This window comes from Callithrix jacchus, chromosome 13, assembly GCF_049354715.1.
Source record: "Callithrix jacchus isolate 240 chromosome 13, calJac240_pri, whole genome shotgun sequence".
NCBI lineage: Eukaryota > Metazoa > Chordata > Mammalia > Primates > Cebidae > Callithrix > Callithrix jacchus.
The window spans coordinates 118,777,265-118,797,298 of NC_133514.1; the positions used below are offsets into that span (position 1 = coordinate 118,777,265).

The 20,034-nt window shown below is 47.3% G+C and overlaps 1 protein-coding gene across 9 annotated transcripts in view; it reads right to left on the bottom strand.

The window, feature by feature from the left end:
* The window catches only part of ZNF516 (zinc finger protein 516), a 214,103-nt gene that overhangs the window by 72,175 nt on the left and 121,894 nt on the right, over positions 1–20,034 (bottom strand). For 7 of the 9 annotated variants that reach the window (XM_035271379.3, XM_035271378.3, XM_017963561.4 and 4 more), the window contains 3 exons: positions 16,644–16,748; positions 15,734–15,801; positions 3,316–7,668 (listed from right to left, as the gene is read on the bottom strand). In XM_035271379.3, coding sequence (XP_035127270.2) covers positions 7,609–7,668; positions 15,734–15,801; positions 16,644–16,748 — 233 coding nt within the window. In that variant the 3' untranslated portion in view covers positions 3,316–7,608. Of the gene's footprint in view, positions 1–3,315; positions 7,669–15,733; positions 15,802–16,643; positions 16,749–20,034 lie in introns of those variants that run through there. The other 2 variants (XM_054244329.2, XM_078348278.1) reach the window with 2 other exon arrangements.

Genomic DNA, 20,034 nt, shown 5'->3' on the forward strand with positions numbered 1-20,034 from the left:
CCTTCTGTAAGTTTCACTAGTCCTGGAGACACCCGAGCATCTGATTAGATCCTTGACCTCCCTCCCCAGTGGAAGAAGCTCCATTCCACTTCCACAGATATTATAAGCCTGTATGTATTTGATTCCCTATGAATTCTTATTTTTTGAGACACAGTCCTGCTGTGTCACTGGGCTAGAGTGCAGTGGTGCGATCTCAGCTCATTGCAACCTCTGACTCCCTGGTTCAAGTCCTATTCTACTGCCTCAACCTCCCAAGTAGCTGGGATTACAGGCACGTGCCACCACACACAGCTGATTTTTGTACTCTTAGTAGAAACGGGGTTTCACCATGTTGGCCAGGATGGTTTCGACCTCCCGACCTCATGATCCGCCCACCTCAGCCTCCCACAGTGCTGGGATTACAGGTGTGAGCCATCGCACCCGGCCTGGAACGCAGCATTTTTAGACCGTGTTCCTTCTCCACTGTGACAGCCCAAAAAGCAGGTTCCGTCTTGTTCACCTTTCTACGCCTGCACATACTGCAGTGCTTACCACACATGGGGCCAATCTGTTAAGCAAATTCATAAGGTAGAAAACTTTCTGTACCTTTTCTTTTTTTTTTTTTTTTTTGAGATGGAGTTTCGCTCTTGTTACCCAGGCTGGAGTGCAATGGCGCGATCTCGGCTCACCGCAACCTCCGCCTCCTGGGTTCAGGCAATTCTCCTGCCTCAGCCTCCCGAGTAGCTGGGATTACAGGCACGTGCCACCATGCCCAGCTAATTTTTTGTATTTTTAGTAGAGACGGGGTTTCACCATGTTGACCAGGATGGTCTTGATCTCTTGACCTTGTGATCCACCCATCTCGGCCTCCCAAAGTGCTGGGATTACAGGCATGAGCACCACGCCCGGCCTCTGTACCTTTTCTACAATTTTAAAGAAGGCTAAGATCTTCTGATTCAGTGAAACCTGCATGTTTATCTGGTTCCAATTTACCTCTTTGAGTAAGGACTCTAATATCATATTCCTTAAAAATGAATGTCAAGCTTCTGCCAGGATGCAGGGTCAGGGACTTTGTCACCTCTAAGGACAAGTCATCTACTGCAGCACAGCCTGACCCACAGGTGACGTCTGATGTTGAGGCCTCACTACCCTGTTCCTTCCACCACACAGTAAGTTCTACATGCAAAAAATATCCATGCCAGACCTCCAAATATGTCACAGCGGTTCATCTAATTTGGCGAGGTCTTATACCCTCCCTTTAGAGTCCAGTAACCCTGCCCTGGGAACATTCTGGCCCACCAATGCCCCTCTTTTAAGACCGTTTCCAGAACAGAAGAGCAGGACGTAAAAAGACTGACGTACACAGTTGAGTGGGGCTCACGCTTGAGACCTGAATACCGTTCCTCCATGGACAATTCTAGCCACACAAAAAGGTGAGATGAAGTCCCCTTGTCCTCTTGCCCTTTAAAACTTGAAACTGTGGGCAATGAAGTTAGGAATTTATTCTTGGCAGATCAAATAACCCACCCAAGGGCTTGGAATGGGAATCTCCACATTTTCCTCAGTTGAAAAATATGAACAGGAGAGAGCGTCTGCCATGGTATGAACGTCTGTGCTCCCACCAAACTTCATACGTTGAAACCTGATACCTGATGTAATGGCATAAACAGGTAGGGCCTTCGGGAGGTGATCAGGGTCACGAGGGAAGAGCTCTCAGGAGCAGGAGCAGGGCTCTCATCAAAGAGGCCCGAGGGGGCTTCTTCATCCCTACCCCAGGAGGACACAGGAAGAAGGCACCACCTAAGAAGCAAAGAGCCCTCCCCAAACACAGAACCTCCTGCACTTTATCTTAAATGTCCCAGCCTCCAGAACTATGAGCAATAAATTGGTTTAAAAGTTGCCCGGTCTTAGGTATTTTGTGACAGCAGCCTGAAAGGACTACGAGCATTCTCACTGTCGCTGTTTCATTACATTTGTCTACCCCATAAAGAAATCAGAGAGGGGGATGTGTGACTGTCACCTGCTTCTCTGATGCCTGTAAGTTCCCCTTCCTTCAAGCCGCCCCTGTGCCTCAGCTGACAGAAAGGAAATCAGACATGCCAAGAACTCGTTATGCAGGTCAAGACCAGGTCATCTCAGATTTTCTTCCTGCAGTTTTACAATAATGCCTTTTAAAAAGGTAAGATTGAGAACATTTATAACATACCACACATTGTAAATGCAGCACTGTTTCAAACAGCTTAAGGAAGGGGAAATAAAGCGGCTGCGTGGATGTATCCATTCGTGGTAAGGTTTTAGATTGCTGGCGGGGACAATGAGTCGATACCCAGTTTCTGCACCTCGCATGACATGGGCAAATTGCAGACATGGAGACCCCGTGCCACTGCCTTCCACCCAGTCCCACCCGGCAGGATATCCAGAGCCACCAGGGGTGACGTCATATCCTCACTAGGAGTGGTGCTGTCACCTCCTGGTTTTGCACACGCAGCCTCCTAAGAAGAACCAGCCATCCAAGAGGAAGGAGGTTCTAAATGGTGAGGCACAAACCTCGGCTGAATTAGATAAGGTCTGCACTGAATCCAAAGGCCTTCCATAACAGCATTTACACTGCAGAGTAGAGAGGACGTGTACCCAGGGCTGGGTGGTTACCATATCACAGGAGCCAGGCTCGGGTGGGGGAACGACGCCCGGTGCTGCTCAGAGTTCTATTGGCCACCCAGCACACCTGGAAAGCCGCATTCAGGAACTTATCTAGTCCCTTCTTTCTTCAGCCAGTAGAGACATAGTTTCGTCTTTCAACTTAAAAACACATTGTATCTTTTTAAATTAGAACCTTTATTGCATCTGATGGTCCTAAGTCTCTTTTTGCTGTCTCATAAGTAAAGCTAGCAAACCACATGGCCAGGCCATCTGTCCCCCCACATTTTTGACACAATGATTTCCTCCAGGTGGCTGAGTCAGATTCCTTCTGCGTCCATCCCTGTACGTCCGTACAGGTGACAGTGCAAGCGTAAGAACAGCAAGTATATTCAGTGGGGAAATAAGACATGTGCTGTGAAAAGAATGAGAAAAACAGCATCTTCCATTAAAAAAGCGTGTGTATGTCCTGGAGTCCACAAAAGATCTGAAAAAAACAAACACTCGGGCCATCTGGGCATCTGAGCACCTCTTCAGATGAACAATCCTGTGGATCATCCTAAACTCTTCTATAAATAAAGGGCATTAACACTTTGGTTTATGTTCAGCCAACAAAAACACGTAATCACAGACCAAAGCAGGCCATCGGACGACTCAGGCCACCCTCTGAAATGGGGGAAAAATGTCTTACACATCCCAGAACTCCAAGATGGTTTTATTTATTTCAAATTCCAATAGAACGAATATGTTTTCTGTACATGCTTCCATCACACAACTAAAACGTCAATTACTTTTTCAGAAATAGAGTTAAATACATCAATCTAGTTACAAATTCTAATATAAAGAGTACAAAATATAACGTTATAAATTGTATTTTAAAAAAGGAAATACAAATTTCTATGGTCTTTTGCATTTTACTGCCTCAGAGTAGGATTAGCAAAGTTGCTGAAGAATGAACATTTTCCCAGGCGGGTGGCCCGGGTCGCAGGCCTGTTACCGGGTTCCAGCGCGTTCTCCCACCAACCACGGCAAACAAAGATGTCCTCCTCGCTTAAGTCCTGGCCTGTGGTTTTTTTCATCTTTTTTTGCTCAGTGAATAAAACGTTCTGAAATTAGAACTCACCAAAGTTAAAAGCAGTAAAACAACATATGCTACTTAAGACATTTTTAAGTGGAAAGTAAAGCTATCCGAATGCCGTCCTTCCTTCCTTCCCTCCTTCCCTCCTTCCTTTCTTCCCTCCTTCCTTCCTTCCTTTCTTCCTTTCTTCCTTTCCTACAGCCTGGAAACCTCTCAGAACTTGCTGGGGGTGGCAGAGGACGGTTTTGTCTAGTTTGAAGGAAGGAATGTTGTAGACAGTCTCCGGCCATAAAGCCCAGGAGGTGCCTCTTCCACACAGCAGACTAAGGCTGCACCCACGTTCTTCCATCTAGAAGCCACTGCTACTCACCCTATAACCTTCACTCTATCTCTTCTCTGTCCAAAGAACAGATGGCGACCAGAGTTGCCAATGAGAGGCACCATGGAGATGAAACTTGCCCTTTCTTGCTCAACCCTTCACCCTGAAGGAGTGTGAGATGATGAAAGCCACAGGCGCCGGAGCCACTACCGAGGGGTTCTCGTGTCCTCGGTGACTTGTGCATGGTGGCCGGATGGGGCAGTGGCCTGTCATGTGGGGCTCTCCTTTCTCTGACCAAGTACCTGTATGCAACTCCCAACTGCTACTTCCTGAAGCACCTGCTTTTCAGGAAACCAGTGTCTTTCTTGGTTTAAAAAATAAATAATATTGGGGGAAGCTCTTAAAACATTTAATACTTTTCAGAGCCTCAAAGGCAAAATCCACTTGGCTTTGAAGCCGAAACTGTATGGTTGCTGATGAGGATGAAATCTGCCCGTCTAAGATTACAGTAAGACCTTCTGAAAACCAAGCAGAAAGGTGGGCAGGTACAGTGGCCAATTTCCCAGAGAAGATTCTCAATATCTGACTTTTGAGAGAATTTAAATATTCATTCTTCAAATTAAGGAATACAAGTGAATACCCTGAAGGGTTTTTAGAAGCTCATTAGCGGTGTGTTATTTGAATGCAAAAATGAGGAAGAGACATGAGCGGGAAAGAGGCGAGTGCGACAGGCAGGCCAGGGCGGAGCCAGGCCCCAGCAGGGGCAGGGCGGGCAGCAGCGAGGAAAGCAGGGGAGACACCCAGAAGCTGCAGTGTAGACAACCAAACCCTTTATTGTCTAAGTTACATTAGACGCAACACTGTAAAAGCTCCTGTTAAGAAACAAGAAAACAGCAGGTCGGGAGAGGTAGTAGAAAGTCTGTAACAGTCAGAAGACCTACAGAAGTGTGTCATGCAGAAATCACCATTCGGAAAAAAAGGGAATCAAACGGTGGCTAAATAAATAAGAAAACACAAATCATATTAAATACTATGACCAAAGTGACATCTAGAAATTAACGCACCAATACAACACTGATGCTCGGTGGGAGGACGGCCACGCACCCAGGCAGGCCTCAGCTGGCCTCAGCGGGTGGCGTTCTTGGGGGCCCCCGAGTCTGTCTGGGTGAAAACTTCACTCCCGCACTCTGTGCCCCCTGCGTGGCCCTGCAAGCCGACTGTCCTCTGCCCCTCTCCAGTGAGCCAGGCAGGATCCAGCCCTCGGCCGGAGGGGCCCCAGCACCAGCCCGCTCCCCACCACACTCTGCAGGATGCAGACTCGCCAGCAGGACACTTCCAGCTCTTAAGGCCAACTGCGCCTTACCATGCTGCTTCTGAAACGGTAAAAATGTAGACTACACTTTTGTGTCACTTTGGGTACAGATTTCTTTTTAATAACTAAAACACAGAGAAACAGGACCGAATCCCTAGTCCCTGGCATTCCTAACAGTCGTCATCCACTTTCAGCCAAGGAAACAACAGCCAGGAAATGCAGAAATGATCACCGTGGGGAAACTACCGAAACGATTCAACATAAATCAAAGAAGAGGATTCTGATGTCTCAGGTGGACAGAGGAATGTGTCTCCGCAACTTTGCTCAAAAGAACTTTACAGAACAGTCAACTACAGTCGCTTCACTGTATCTGCGTGACATTCCTAATTACACCAACAGGACACATCATTTTCGTACATATCTGGCATAAGAATATCAGAAAAAAATAAGTAAAAAAAAAATATATATATATATATATATATAAGCTAGCCAGTTACATTGCATTGTTTGAAAGTGTTGCAAGTAATCTGAACCATCAAGTAATTTAAACTCAGTAACAAGAATCCAGAACCAAACATTAACTAATAACAGTAACAACAACAATAATAATATAATAATAATAATATTCAACAAATCATTAGAACAGGAAACCCACACTTTAGTGTGTGTGTGTGTGTGTCTGTGTGTTGAAACAAGACTTTGTATCAGAAGCCCACTGTCTACAAAAACTGCACTAATCCATTACTGTGTGAAGTAAACCGTCGCTCTCACCAGTATTAAAGGTTAGGGTAATTTCTGTACATGTAAAATTATTGCTTTCTTGAAAAATATATTTAGCATGCTCATTTTAATCCGTTTCCTGCCTTTACAAAATTTCACAATTAAAAAAAAACCTAGTAAAGCTTTTGCAAAAAATTTCACAGAACATTTTCATTCAAGGCAGCAGTAACTTTTGATAATGCATAAAATCATATGTGCAAAAATCTGAAACTCTCAGAAATACTGCCATCACACATAGTGTCACGGCAATGGGAAAAGAAAATATTTATATCTGTGGAATACAATTTCAACTGCGTACACTGCACGGTTTAAGTTGGGCCTTAACCCCCACCACAAAAACTTGCATTTGCATTACTGAGGAAGAGGTATATAAAGCCATCCCCCACCCAAGGGGCTGGTGATCCCCACCCTTTGTGAACAAAGTTTCTCATCCTGTGGAGGTCACCAGGCCCAGGGAAAACAGACACCCACCCACTCGCTGGGGTGGCACAGGGAAGGGGGAGGCAAAGAGTGGGGACAGAAGGCGCCAGAGCTCAGCACCCTAGCGCTCTAGGGCCCCTGAACCTGCTCAGGGATTCTTCTGCCATTACTAAAACAGGTCCGAACCGGGAGGACTCAGTGGCTGAATAATTTGTTAAGACGTATAGTCTTCCTTTACAAGCAGTTTGCAGAGTGTAGCCCTGTTACAAAAAGGTCCTGAGAATAAACAAGAAGCCTGCTTTTCTTAGTGTTCACTAGCTCTCTTCCGAAGCAGAATCTACGCACTCCCACAGACGTGTCTCCTCTGCCGGAGTCGCTCAGTTCGAATGGTGGAAAGAATGGAACCGGCGCACGGCAAGTGCACACAGCCCCCAGGGAGGAATGCGATGGAACCAGCGAGTGACGGCCGTCTCATCATCACGCCCCTCCACCGAGCCTGCTTCCCACAGCACCTGAACGTCACCTCCTTCCTCTCTCTTATTTACTCTTTTAAATACCCACTAAGACAAGGAGAGGCAGTAGTATGAATACTCCATCAAGCTCAAATCCACCACGGCTTGTTCTGACATCATCTCCACAGTCCCTCTGAGCTTGGGAGGCCCCTGAGACAGTGCTCAGCCTCACCACTCTGTCCAACACACACAACAAGTATCTTTTTTTTCCAGTGTCTCAAATTTGTCTTGAATAAGATAGATGCCTTGTGTCCCTACTGTGCCTGCCAGTACTACTGTTTATTAGAAGGAAATATGGATCTATGGGCAATGAGCACGTATATGCGTATATAGTATCTACATGTATTTCTAGAGTGTAGCATCTTCATTGATTTCTGAACGTTTAACAAGGACAAGCATCTGCCTTTCGTTTCCACTCCAGTGCAGCGGCTTGGAAGGTGAGGTGTCTGCTCGGGAGTCCTCCGGCTGTTCTTCCTTGGAGTGGCCAGGTCACGGTGGGAGGCTGCGGGGGCATCCGTGAGGGTGCTGCTAATGGCCGTGACAGGGACCTGGGGTGCGTCGGAACATGCTTTTAGGTTCCCTTTCTGAGAGGCACTGTCTGGATGGTACCTGTGTTAGAATGGTCTCTCCCCTGTGTGAGAAAAAGGAAAGAACAGTAGAAATGCTCATTTCTGCCTTTTGGTTTCTAAATGCATTCTGCTTACTAATTTTCTAATCAACATCCAAGAACACAAATGCTGACCTTCACAGAGCAAGCCAAGTAGGCAAAGACCCCCCTGGTCTGAGCTGTAACTCATTTTATACGAGCAGGAGGTATTTTAAACTTGCCTTGCTGTCTTAAAGAGAGGTGGCTTGAAAAAAAAGGCATTTCCAGTGTGATTGAGAAAGGATCGTTAGACATCTCTGTTTCACATGCAAGAATGGCAAATGACAGTGTCCGAACCCGCTCTGGAGAAAAGGTGACAAGTTGGCAAGATGGGAAGGACAAAATGTAGAATTTGATAGTACAAAGTGGATTTACAAGTGAATGACAATTCCAAAACAAGACTGAATCTGGGCCATCCACACAAACAGAAAGGCGCAGCTCTCACACAGGTCTGTCAGAACGGTGCACCCATTTATAAATAATTACCACGTGGGAAAAAGAGAAAGGTTAGTATAAAGTGAATTGCGAGATAAAGCCAAGCAGAAATGTGGGTCCACAGCTTTCAGAGAATGCTTTCCGATGACATGTGAAGCATCCCTGTTTGAACAATAGCGTTTACAATCTGAGGACAAAATACAGCATGGCCAGATTAATCGTACTTAACTGCATTAACCTTCAGCTCAAATCTTGATGAGGTGAAACTGACCACTGGAAATTAACATGCATACATAAACTAAGGAGCTCATGTAAAATTCCAACTGGTTTCCAGCTATGCCTCTAGGAACCCCAGAAATAATGGCAGGGTGTGTGGGGGTCTGTTTGACATAATGAATTAACTGCTTTTCTTTACTTTCATTCCAGAAAACTACCTACAGCTGGCTCTGCGTTCATGACATCTACCAGTTGACATGCAGTGGAAGTCAGAAAGGTACTTCACAACATTTTATGAGGGGTTGGGGGGTGGACGCAGTGGTGGAGACAGCAGTTTATTTGAAATGTAGGAAACAGTAACAGAATGAGAGATGTGATAAAACTTTCCTAAGTAGATGGTGAATTTCCTGCAGTAAATGGACAAAGATTATTTTACATTTTTGTACAGTGACATCAGGCCGTGGATAAATCTCTGAGGTTCTGATGGGAAGTATTCATCATCAACAGGGCTAAGAACCAATTCCAAATACGTCCAGGAAGGAAAATGGTCTTCGTATTTACCGAAAGAGAACTGGGAGTTACAGTTAGCTGTTGGCTGTTTGGCCTTGACCGTCTCTGCAGAGCAAGCAGAGAAGTCGGGGACCCTAAGAAGTGTTCGAGGGATGCGTATGAACGCAGGTGCTGTGTGTGCCTGGATTTCACGGGGACTGCACCCCCAGGGCACGTCCACCTGGGTATCTCTTCCTTTGGACCAGAAGTCACAGACTTGCGTTGGGTCAGGCATCAATGGACCATCCCACTGGCAACAGGGAGATGGCCCTCTGTCCATAAAGGGCTAACGTTTTACACTGCAGGGCTCAGAAGGCTTTTAAAATACAAATACTTATTTTAGAAACACTGCAAGGTCCGGATAACCCAAACAACTAGGTGGTTAAACTGAGGTCACAAATCAAAATGCAGAGATGCGTATTTTCTCTTCGTTACTGAAGGGATGTGTTCCAATACCTCCTTTTTTAAGAGAGTTGCTTTAAGTTACTGATTCACCGGAGGCCACCATGTTATTATTCAATAAAGCAGCCCTACAGCATTTTTAAGAAATGACTAAACCATGGAAGACAGGAGGCACAGAAACTCTGAAATGAAGTGGACACACTAATATTCTGAGCACAGGCACATGGCCTTTTCCTCCTAAAAGAGTAGTCAAAAAATGAGAAACCTTCTTTTAGAAGATTTTGCTTTTCTTTTTTGTAGCTGTGAATTGTGAGCTTTTCGGCAATGCTGAAAGAAATACCATCTTTCTTAAAGGTATTTCAGTGTCCTAGGAATGGATGCTGACTTTATGAGGTCTACTTTATCTTAATAAGGCAAGGGAAATGTGTGTGTAGTGATGGGAATGAATCCATGGCCCGCACACAAAATCCCACCGTGCCCCAGGACAGGAAGACGCAGCCTATAAACAGGGCTTGCAGTCAGCCACGCAGGCCATGCGAGTGCCTGAGGAACAGCTATGCTGCATGCTTTACTGACTAAAACCTTTTCCCAACAAGCCGTAAGTAAACGGGGGCTAGGTGACTGGGGCAATTCTGGATAAATCACCAGGTCTATTCATGACTTTGGGTAGTGTGTTTTATTTAGAGAAAGTAGATACTGGCTGGTTTGGCTTAATGAATAAGACAAGCTTGAGCAAACGAGCTGAACTGCAAACTTTGACCTGTGATGCTAAGAATCTGAAAGCGGTCACTGAAAATAGATTATGCATATATTCGAATGTACCAACCTACATGATTTCTCCATCATCTGCATGATAACAGCTGCAGCTAAAAATGAGACTAATTAGGTCACCATTCGTTTTTTCATTTCCTGTTATTTTGATTAATGGAATTATTTATCCAGCTTAACTATTTTAAAATAACATTTAGAATAATAAGAAATAAACTATTAATCATAGTCTTTAAATTTTGGCAAGGAATCCAAACAAATCGAAACACCAGATTTCATATTTCAGCAGTCATTCTGGTCTTTTAATAAATCCCAAAACCATGAGGCTGGGGGAATCATCTTTCTTGGTTTCAAATATCATTTTAATTTCTAATGTTTAACAACAACGCAACAAAAAAAATTTCTCAGCAACACTAAAGAAACTTCCTAGATTTTCCTCTAACATCCACAAGACAAAAACACCCAGATTTCAACATACTGTTTTCAAAAAGCGTTCTTCCTAATGATGAATGCTGCTGATTACTAGAAACTAAACATTTATTCAGTCCTGCTAAATAGATGACCAAGCATCTTTCAAAGACAACACGCACAAGCTCTTCCCCTCATTCAGGATTTGATTTGCAGGACTGGCGGTCCTTGGCACTGGAACTTCTTAATCCAAAACACAGTAACAGCACCAAGGACAAGGGCCGGTGCCACCACTGGGCTGGAAGAATCACCCACGGGTGAGGGTGCCCTCAGGGGCGGGCTCCTGGGGCCCCAGGCCTGGACCCTCTCACCATCTTCTGGCTCGTCTACAATCGCAACAAAAGGGTGAGATCCTAGAGGAGCGGAGGCGTGCTGTGAGTCCGTGCCGCTTACGGGCAGCCCTGCTATTTACCCTGCATCTCTGCCTGCAGGTTTCAGGCAAACTTTCCACCCTCACCACCTACCAAAGGAGGGTGTTCAGAAAGAAATAACCGCTTAACTATATCTGGTTTTCATGGTGTGCTCTGGGGTCTTTTTTTTTTTTTTTTTTTTTTTTGAGACAGACTCTTGCTCTGTCACCCAGACTGGAGTGCAGTGGCATGATCTCAGCTCACTGCAACCTCCACCTCCCAGGTTCAAGCAATTTCCTGCCTCAACCTCCTTAGTAGCTAGGATTACAGGCATATGCCACCATGCCTGGCTAATTTTTGTACTTTAGTAGAGATGGGGTTTCAGTATATTGGCCAGGCTGGTCTTGAACTTCTGACCTCATGATCCACCTGTCTCGGCCTCCCAAAGTGCTGGGATTACAGGCGTGAGCCACCACACCCGGCTTGGGGTCTTAAAGTACGTGTTTGTAACACAGAAGAGGCTTAAATAGTTCATGTGCTGAAAAAGACTGCTACTAGTGTCACCAGGAAAGGAAACTACTTTATTCCTCCTCAAGCTTCAGGTGTGTGCTAATGAATGAAACCAACTTTAACTGATTTAATTATTGATTTTATTCTCAACTCTGACCTATGGGGAAATTAAATCAACGTCAGCAGAGTCACCCTGCCCTCGTGCCTGCTGAATTGTTTCACTGAGATAGATGGTATACTGTGATTTATCAGAATTTTCCAGTATAGAATATTCAAACATTAATATGGCAGATAAGGGCAGCTGTTCTACAAAAACCAAGAATGTCTGTCTACCAAGCAGAGGGCTTCTGAACAGAACGCAGCAAACAAGGTAACTGTGCCTCTCCCGACAATATTTTCTCAAACGCACAGTTTTCCTGCATCCTCTTTTTAATGAATAATTAACTGTAAGTCTCTTAAACCAAACAAAGAGAAGCGTGCTGGCAGGTTCCAACAAAGCCACAAGACACCAAGAACACATGCCATCAAACTGAGTTCATAAGCAAAGTCTACTAACCAGCTTATCAACCACAGGCATCTGCCTCCACAGGCGCGTGTGTGTGCACATGTTCATGTGTGCTCACCACAGGAATGCTCTCCATGTATGTGAGTTTCCTCCAGTTATGGAGGAAAATGGTTTAGTTTTGGAATAAATAACAAAAGGTAACACTGAATGTGTGTTCTGTGGTATATGCTCTAACTTGATTTCCACAGCAAATATACAACATAAGCACCACTGTCATTATTTTATAGATGAGGAAACTGAGGTCTCTTCGTATGTCTAAGGGGGAGGATCAGAGTGAAAGCGTCTACTCAATAACCCAATGTGTTAGTCACTGATAGTATCTGGGCCTCTCCGAGTGGAACCGGCTGACCTTGAATGAATGTAAATGTTGACAGCTATTATATACACAGTCTCTGCCAGGTTATCTCCTCTCCACTTTAAACCTGTGTCTTCGCCTGCCTGTTGGACATTCCTAACTGGGTCTCCATGCCACTCTAAACTAACCTTGAATTCTATCTGGAAACATCAGCTTCTCCTTCCAGCCCCAGGGGACTGGATGCTCCCTGGGACCAGCTGCCTGAAGCCAGACTTGGGGTCAACATGCTTTCCTTGTGGCCCTCACTTCCCACACCCAACCCCTATGTTCCGGTCCCTCAAATCTACCCACTCTCCAGCCCATGCCAGCTCAGGCCACCTTAGGCCACCCTGTCTCTCTCTGGGATCCAGCTGAGCGCCTCTGAAGGGACTCCTGCCACTGGGAACCACGAAGCCCATTCTCAGTGGCATGTGACCTGCTCACTCTTCTCAAGCTACAGCTCTGACAGTGTCAGACCTGCCTCAGGCTCTCTGTCACTGTGGGCAGAAATTCATGAGTCTCAGCAAGGAGACCTGGTGCTCTTTAGACCCCAACTCTGAGCCTCCGCCCACCTGCCCTGGCTCCCCTGCCCAAGCTGACCTCCACCCAGCTCCTGCAATGCAATGTGCTCCTCCACGCGGGGCCTTCCACAGGCTGAGCTCTTCGGGAATGCCCGTCCCTCTGCCCTCATGGCCTTCCAAGCACCTCCAGCCTGGATGACAGGGCCCTTCCCATGTCACAGCGCTGCCCTGCTCTGCTCTATTTCCTCATCTAAGCCACCCGTGGACATTTTGAACCAGAGGAGCAGGAAAAATTGTGATCTCACCCCCCCAAGTATCCTGCACAGGCCTGGCACACAGTGGATGGTCAATAAACACTGCTCATGAGTGAATAAATAATTACGAAATGGAATTTGTAAACATCGTTTAAAGTAAATAATTTAGCATCTATTATATCTATAAAAGTCCATCGACTTTAGGGGTCACATCAAATAATTTCTGCATGAAAGTGTTGCATGATTGAAAAAAATACCGCCATGATCCCTAGCATCTGAAGCCACAGGAAAAGAATCTGGTGAAACGTGAACGGATGTTAGTAAAGTACTCTCAACATGAAAAAGAACATGGCTGATCAAGCACGAATCACATTCCAGACATACATAACGACAGAATGTGTTTCCGTAAGGCTATAAGGTACCCTAAATTTAACATAGCCATTGTGATTTCTATAAACAATAAAACTACAAGATACGAACTAAGAACCCTAAGATTTAAATCTCTGCCTATTACGGACGTGTTTTTCCATTATCCTAGCCAACAAACCTCTATGGGAATGCTTAAAGTATGTTAAGGAAAATGGAATTTCCTTAGAGAACCAGACCTTTCAGTGACAAATCACCAAAAGCTACTTTAAATATAATGAAAGACAAGAAGTCCTATCAGAGGCCGTGATCTCAGATGCAGAATTCAAGAAGCCAGCCGCCGTAGCCGGAGACGCATACAAATCCAGCTCCACGTTAATGCCATGGCCCGAACGGCCACCGTCCCATGAATGAACAGAAAGCTGACCCACTGAGATCTTCACACAACAGTTAACACATATGCGAAGTCCGAAAGCCAGGCGAACTCAGACCACAATGTTGAGTTACGGCGAGCTTGAAACGAAGGGCTGGTGTGAAGCAGAAAATAACACTTTAGTCTAGAGAGACAAAGACGATATAAATACGTCTTTTCTGTATCAGAATCACAAATGAGTAACAACTATTCTAAACTCCCAGCACAACCAGTAAGTAACACAGAAACTATTTAAAATACAGTCTAAATGGTTGGCTTTTTGATCTCCTATTTCTCCCTGGGACAGAAACCTTTTCAAGAGGCTTATGCAAAATTAATAGGCAGCAAACAAACTGACAGGCGTTCCTGAAGAATCTCACCAACTTGTTCATAGATCTGGCTTCCCACCCCTGTCAAACACTCCAACCAAAAGGCCAGGTCCTGGGTGGGTTTAACGAGTCACCTGTGTGAGCAGGAACACATGTGGCTCACCCCAGCTGTAACATCAACTTGTAATTCTCCATGACGGCCTGACCTTGCCGTTACCACATCCCACAGACACATTACGGTGACTCTTTTGTGGCAAGAGGGTTTTATTTCTTTAAAAAGGACAACGCAACAGCAGCAGAGGTCGTGCATCTGGAAATCTTTCCATTCTGTTTTCAGCAAGATGCTGCATTTATTTCATAAATTGTCACAGCATTGTGTAACTATGGGTCTTATTAAGAAACGCTGAAGCTAATTATTTAAAAACTGTAATAAATGGCAAGGCTTTCTGTCAACAATACATGACGCAAAGGCTTTTAACAACACATAGAAATTCTAACCAGGCAATAATTAAAAAAAAAAAATCCCTAATCAGGTAACATCAATTCTACCGCCAGCCCAGCTCAATCACTAATTAGCAGAGGGCCTTGGTGAAGCCATTTCATGCCTCTTACCTTTGCCTCTAGAAACAGGCTAGAATGATTCTCAAGTTTCCTTTGAGACCTCAATAGACCATAGAGAGTCTTGAGATCCCTCATCCTCACGAGCAACCAGGAACCCCACAGACTACAACTGGAGTTGTCGGACACAAACTGAATTCCATCACCCAGACAGGGCTTGACTCTCATGGGCAAGAAACTCTTTCCTCAATGACAAAGGGGAGAGTTTGTCTTTGGAGGGAGCCAGATGTTCTTTAGAGAAAGCTTGTGCAGCACGGGTGTGATGTCCTCCAGGAGAGTAACATGAGACAGCCCTGAGGGCACACACCCTCAGCCCGAGAGAATGCAACAGACCCCTGTGGGCTGTGGGTGGGGCCTCATTACTTTAGAGCAGGACTCAGAACCACGAGCCAATGCCCCAGTCCTGCCGCTCCGTGTGCACTGAGTGGTGTACACACACAGGTCACACCTGTAGGGGCAGGTGCATCCCAGGAACAGGCGCACAGTTACTTTCAGGCACTCTGGCCATGCCAGTCATGTTTGTAACACAGAGAAACAGAGCACAAAGCCGCAAGATGCCATGCTGGACATGAAACTTTTCTTACAGAGGAACACGGAAAGAATGTTCCTGAAGGAGGCTAACCATCATTTGTTCTCAAGCAAACTCCTACCCAGAAACATCTTGGAAAAAGTGAGTCTGTAGTGTTTTCAGTCACCACCAGTCTGTCCGGACTTCCTCCTCCCCAACACAACCGACACCCCAGCACCCTGCAGCCCCCGCCGGGAGGACCTCTGTGCAGGAACTGCTCACAGACTGCTCGGAAGGGTCAGATCCCAAGTCAGAGCGATAAAGACTTATTTACACATCTAGGGAAGGAAACAAAGGAGGCCATGCTGCATTGATGAGCGTGACAGCCCACCTTTTCCCAGAGACCACATCGAAACCCAGACATCCAATCCATCACGAGACCTACTTGTTTGGGGGCGTCTGCGGAGGTGGCGTGAACTTCAGAACCCCGGGGTCCATCAGACTCAAACACCACTGTGGGAACAAGCGGTTTGTTAACAGGTGAGCATGTGAGCTTCAGGACGTGCACGCTACATGAGTCCATTACATATTAAGTACTTTCCCCCCCAAAAAAAGACACCAGCGCCTAGCCTGTGGCTGGAAAATACCAATTTACCACTAACACTTACAGTAAGAGACTGTGATAATGGCTGCCTGGGGCCGCTGAAGAAAGCAAGCACTGACAACATTAATTATCGGTGTGTGTGTGAGGGGCCCTCTTCTTGTACTACTTACCATTTGGCCTGTGCCATCCTGCATCAGAGCAGCTTCTGTGGGCATCCTTCACACTCCTGATAGAAAACCCGTCTCCCCGTCTGTCTAATGTCCCTGCGCTGCCCCGATGGTTCCCAGCCTGATCGGGTACAAGCTCCCTACCCACAAAAGGGCCGAGGGATTCTGCAGTCCATCCTGCCCGGTCCCAGGGGGCCCAGGTGTGTCCCAGAGTCCAGTCGGTGCCAGCGAGGACACCAAACCAAGCCTCAGCTGTGCTAAAAGGGTGCTTTGATGAGATGTGTGCTGGTGGCAATGCCGTTCATTAACATTCATTTCTGAGGAGTCAGTTACTCTCTAATTAAAATGAAACATTCGCAGACAGATTTGTCTCAAATTAAACCACATGGCACATGGATACCAAAAAATCCCATTTCAGGTGTGGAGTGGGGGCGGCCGTATATGATCCCAGAGGCAGATGGCAGCATCCCCACCTGGAACGGGCTGAAATCTTATTATGTCCCTGGCTGCAGATGGTCAAGCAATGACTGAAGAGACCCTACTTCCTTTGCTCCCCTCGGGGACAGTGGACAGGAAGGTGATACCTGAGTGTGCCCGCATGTGGGCCCTGAGGTGGCCGGGCTGGTGGAAGGTCTTTCCGCACTCGATGCAGACGAAGTCTCCTGGCCGGGCCTGTGTCCGGAGCGTCCCTGCGGTGGTGAGGAGGTGGTGGTGGTGGCAGTGGCGGTGGCAGGGCCGTGGCAGGGCCATGGTGGGGTTGGCGTGGAGGTGAGGAGCAGGAGAGCAAGAGGGAAGCGAAAGAAAAACATCATTAGTCTGTCTAATGTGTCAACATGTGAGGCTCCCTTCAGGCCCTGGTGACAACTGTCAGCCTTCATCTCGGCTCTGCTGACAGGCCAGGCACTCTCAGGACTGCAAGGATGCATAAATTACAGTGAATTAAAAACCGCTCCCCGGGATGGGAGGCGCCCGCCAGGCGGTGCATCAGGCTGTGCGCACTGAGCATCTGCAGGCTGGGCCCAGCCATCATGAGGCCCTGTCAAACGGCACATCCGGCAACTCAGAGTGACACCGTGTGACAGAGATGAGGCTCACAAAAAACAGGAAGTGAGCAGGACGAGAGCCTGCCCGGCCGCGATCCCAGGAGACCCAAGCAGACCAAGTGCAGCCACAGGGCGGCCCGCCTCTGGCCCCCTCTCCTGCCTGCCTGGGTGGCTCTGAGGCCGTGCCCCTAGCAGAGGGCAGAGGACACCTGCTGGCCAGGCAGCAGACCCCCAAGGTGCATGCACCTGCTGGCCGTAGGCAAGGTGGGAGGGTCCCCAAGCCCCCCACCTTTTCCCCAAAGATGATGCGATGCCACCTCACAGCACTGAAAGCACTGGGCTTTGCACTTCCCTCCGAGCCAAAAGCCACACGACTTTTCTCAGCAAAGTGGGGCAGAGGGTGTTTATTTGTCTGCACACGTTTTCTCTCTAAAGAAAAGGCTTATTTTCCAGGCACTGGTAGCTCCAAAGAAACTTCCCTGGCTGTGAGAGTCACTGTTATGCTCAACAGTAACTCAGTAGGAAAAAAACAAGTAATAACTAGAAAAAGTTACACCTGCTGCAGTACTTTTTTCAAAAGTGGTTTTCACAGCAGTTTTTCTGCCTCTAAAGGCTGACACTTGAGTGTGAACAGCAAATGAAGAGAATGACAAAAGGCGCTTTAGTCAAATTGGTTGAAAAGAAACCTTCAATATTGTTTCTCTTACCCAAATTCAGAGTAGCTCAAAAGGTAAAACATCAAGTCACGTTACAGTATAGATTGTTCTAGAAACAATCCAGAAATGCATGAGCTGTGAGGCACGCCTGGTCAGATGTCCTACATGACAGATCGTGAAAAGGTAAAAGCTACCCACTCAGGTGGGTGGTGCATGCCTACTGGGAGGCTGGGGTGGGAGGATCACTTGCACTCAGGGGTCAAAGCTGCAGTGAGCTGAGATCACATCGCTGCACTCCAGCCTAGGTGACAGGCTGAGACACTCTCTTAAAGAAAAGAGGAAAGAGAAAAGAAGAGGAGAAAGAAGAGAAGAGAGGAGTGACAAAAGGAAAGGACAGGGATGGGGAGGGAAAAAGAGAAGGGGAGAAAGAAGAGGGGAAGGGGAAGAGGAAGGGGAGAAAGAAGGAAAGGGGAAGGGGAAGGGAAGTGGAGGGGGAAGGGAAGGTGAAGAAGAGGGGGAGGGGGAAGGGGAAGGGGAAGTGGAGGGGGAAGGGGAAGAGAGGGGGAAGGGAGGGGGAAGGGGAAGGGAGGGGGAAGGGAGGGGGAAGGGAGGGGGAAGGGAGGGGGAAGGGAGGGGGAAGGGAGGGGGAAGGGGAGGGGAGGGAAAGGGAAGGGGAGGGGAAGGGAAGGGAAGGGGAAGGAGAAGTGGAGGGGGAAAGGGAAGGGGAGGGGAAGAAGAAGGGAAGGGGAGGGGGAAGGGGAGGGGAAGGAAAGGGGGGAGAGGGGAAGGGGTGGGGAGGGGAAGGGGAAGGGATGGGAAGGGGTGGGGAAGGGGAGGGGAAGGGGAAGGGATGGGAAGGGGTGGGGAAGGGGAGGGGAAGGGGAAGGGATGGGAAGGGGTGGGGAAGGGGAGGGGAAGGGATGGGAAGGGGAGGGGAAGGGGAAGGGATGGGAAGGGGTGGGGAAGGGGAGGGAAAGGGGATGGGATGGGAAGGGGTGGGGAAGGGGAAGGGGAGGGGAAGGGAAAGGGGAGGGGAAGGGAAAGGGGAGGGGAAGGGAAAGGGGAGGGGAAGGGAAAGGGGAGGGGAAGGGGAGGAGATGGGGAAAGGGAAGGGGAGGGGAAGGGAAAGGGGAGGGGAAGGGGAAGGGGAGGGGAAAGGGAAGGGGAAGGGACAGAGAAGGGTAAGGGGAGGGGGAAGGGAAGGGGAAGGGGAAGGGATGGGGATGGGGAAGGGATGGGGAAAGGGAAGGGGAGGGGAAGGGGAAGGGATAGAGAAGAGGAAGGGATGGGGGAAGGGATGCAGAAAGGGAAAAGTAGGGGGAAGGGGAGGGGGAAGGGGAGGGGAAGGGGAGGGGAAGGGGAAGGGGAGGGGGAAGAGGAAGAGGAAGGGAAGAAGAAAGGGGGGGCTTTATAATTTGCTCCCCATTCATCTGCATTGTAATTGCCACCCAGAGGCGTTCCTATGAAACTAATTTCTGAACACTGGTTGCCTGGATTTTCCTAGGTACAATCTAGACGGCATCTACATGTGGGACCTCACTGCACCCACACAAAACACTGATTAATCATGACGACACGCAAAGTCATCTGTGTCTAACATTCACAGCTTTCAAAAACTAAGTCATTATTATTCTTTTTTCAAGCAATTATTGGAGCTATTTCCTATCCAAATGGGCAACAGAGCAAACATAGATGGCCCTCCCCCTGCGCCCTGCCCATCTCCTTGAATTAAGTGTGGACGAGTACGCGTGCACACACACTTATGCAGGCGCACACGCACATGTGATTTTCCCAAATATTTACTCTTTGCTTTTTAGAGATAGGGTGCTTGCCCTACGGTCAATATTATGCCCAAGCTACTCCACCATTTCCAGTTACTCAAAAACGTTACCAGCTTCATTTCAACTGAAGACCAGCTGGTGAGCACACAGCTCCAACGTTCTGACCTCGAAATTCAAGTTGTGTTTGGAATGTGGACTTAACAGTCAAAGAAAAAGGCCTGGTGAACTTCAGAGAGGGACACCAGCCTGCAAGGCTGCATGTTGTTATGTGGTGCTGTGCGCCACAGAGAAAGAGCAGACGAAGGAGATTCTACAGAGATCACACCGTGGTATGAAGGCCTCCTTGGTATATGTGATTTTTTAAGTCCCAATAAGAAATATCATCTAGAATTATCTCATTTTATTAGCTTCAATTTTTAACTCTAAGATTTATCATCTAGGCTGGCCATAAGGTCTGAGAACACAGACCACATACTGTGTTTCGACTGCCATAGC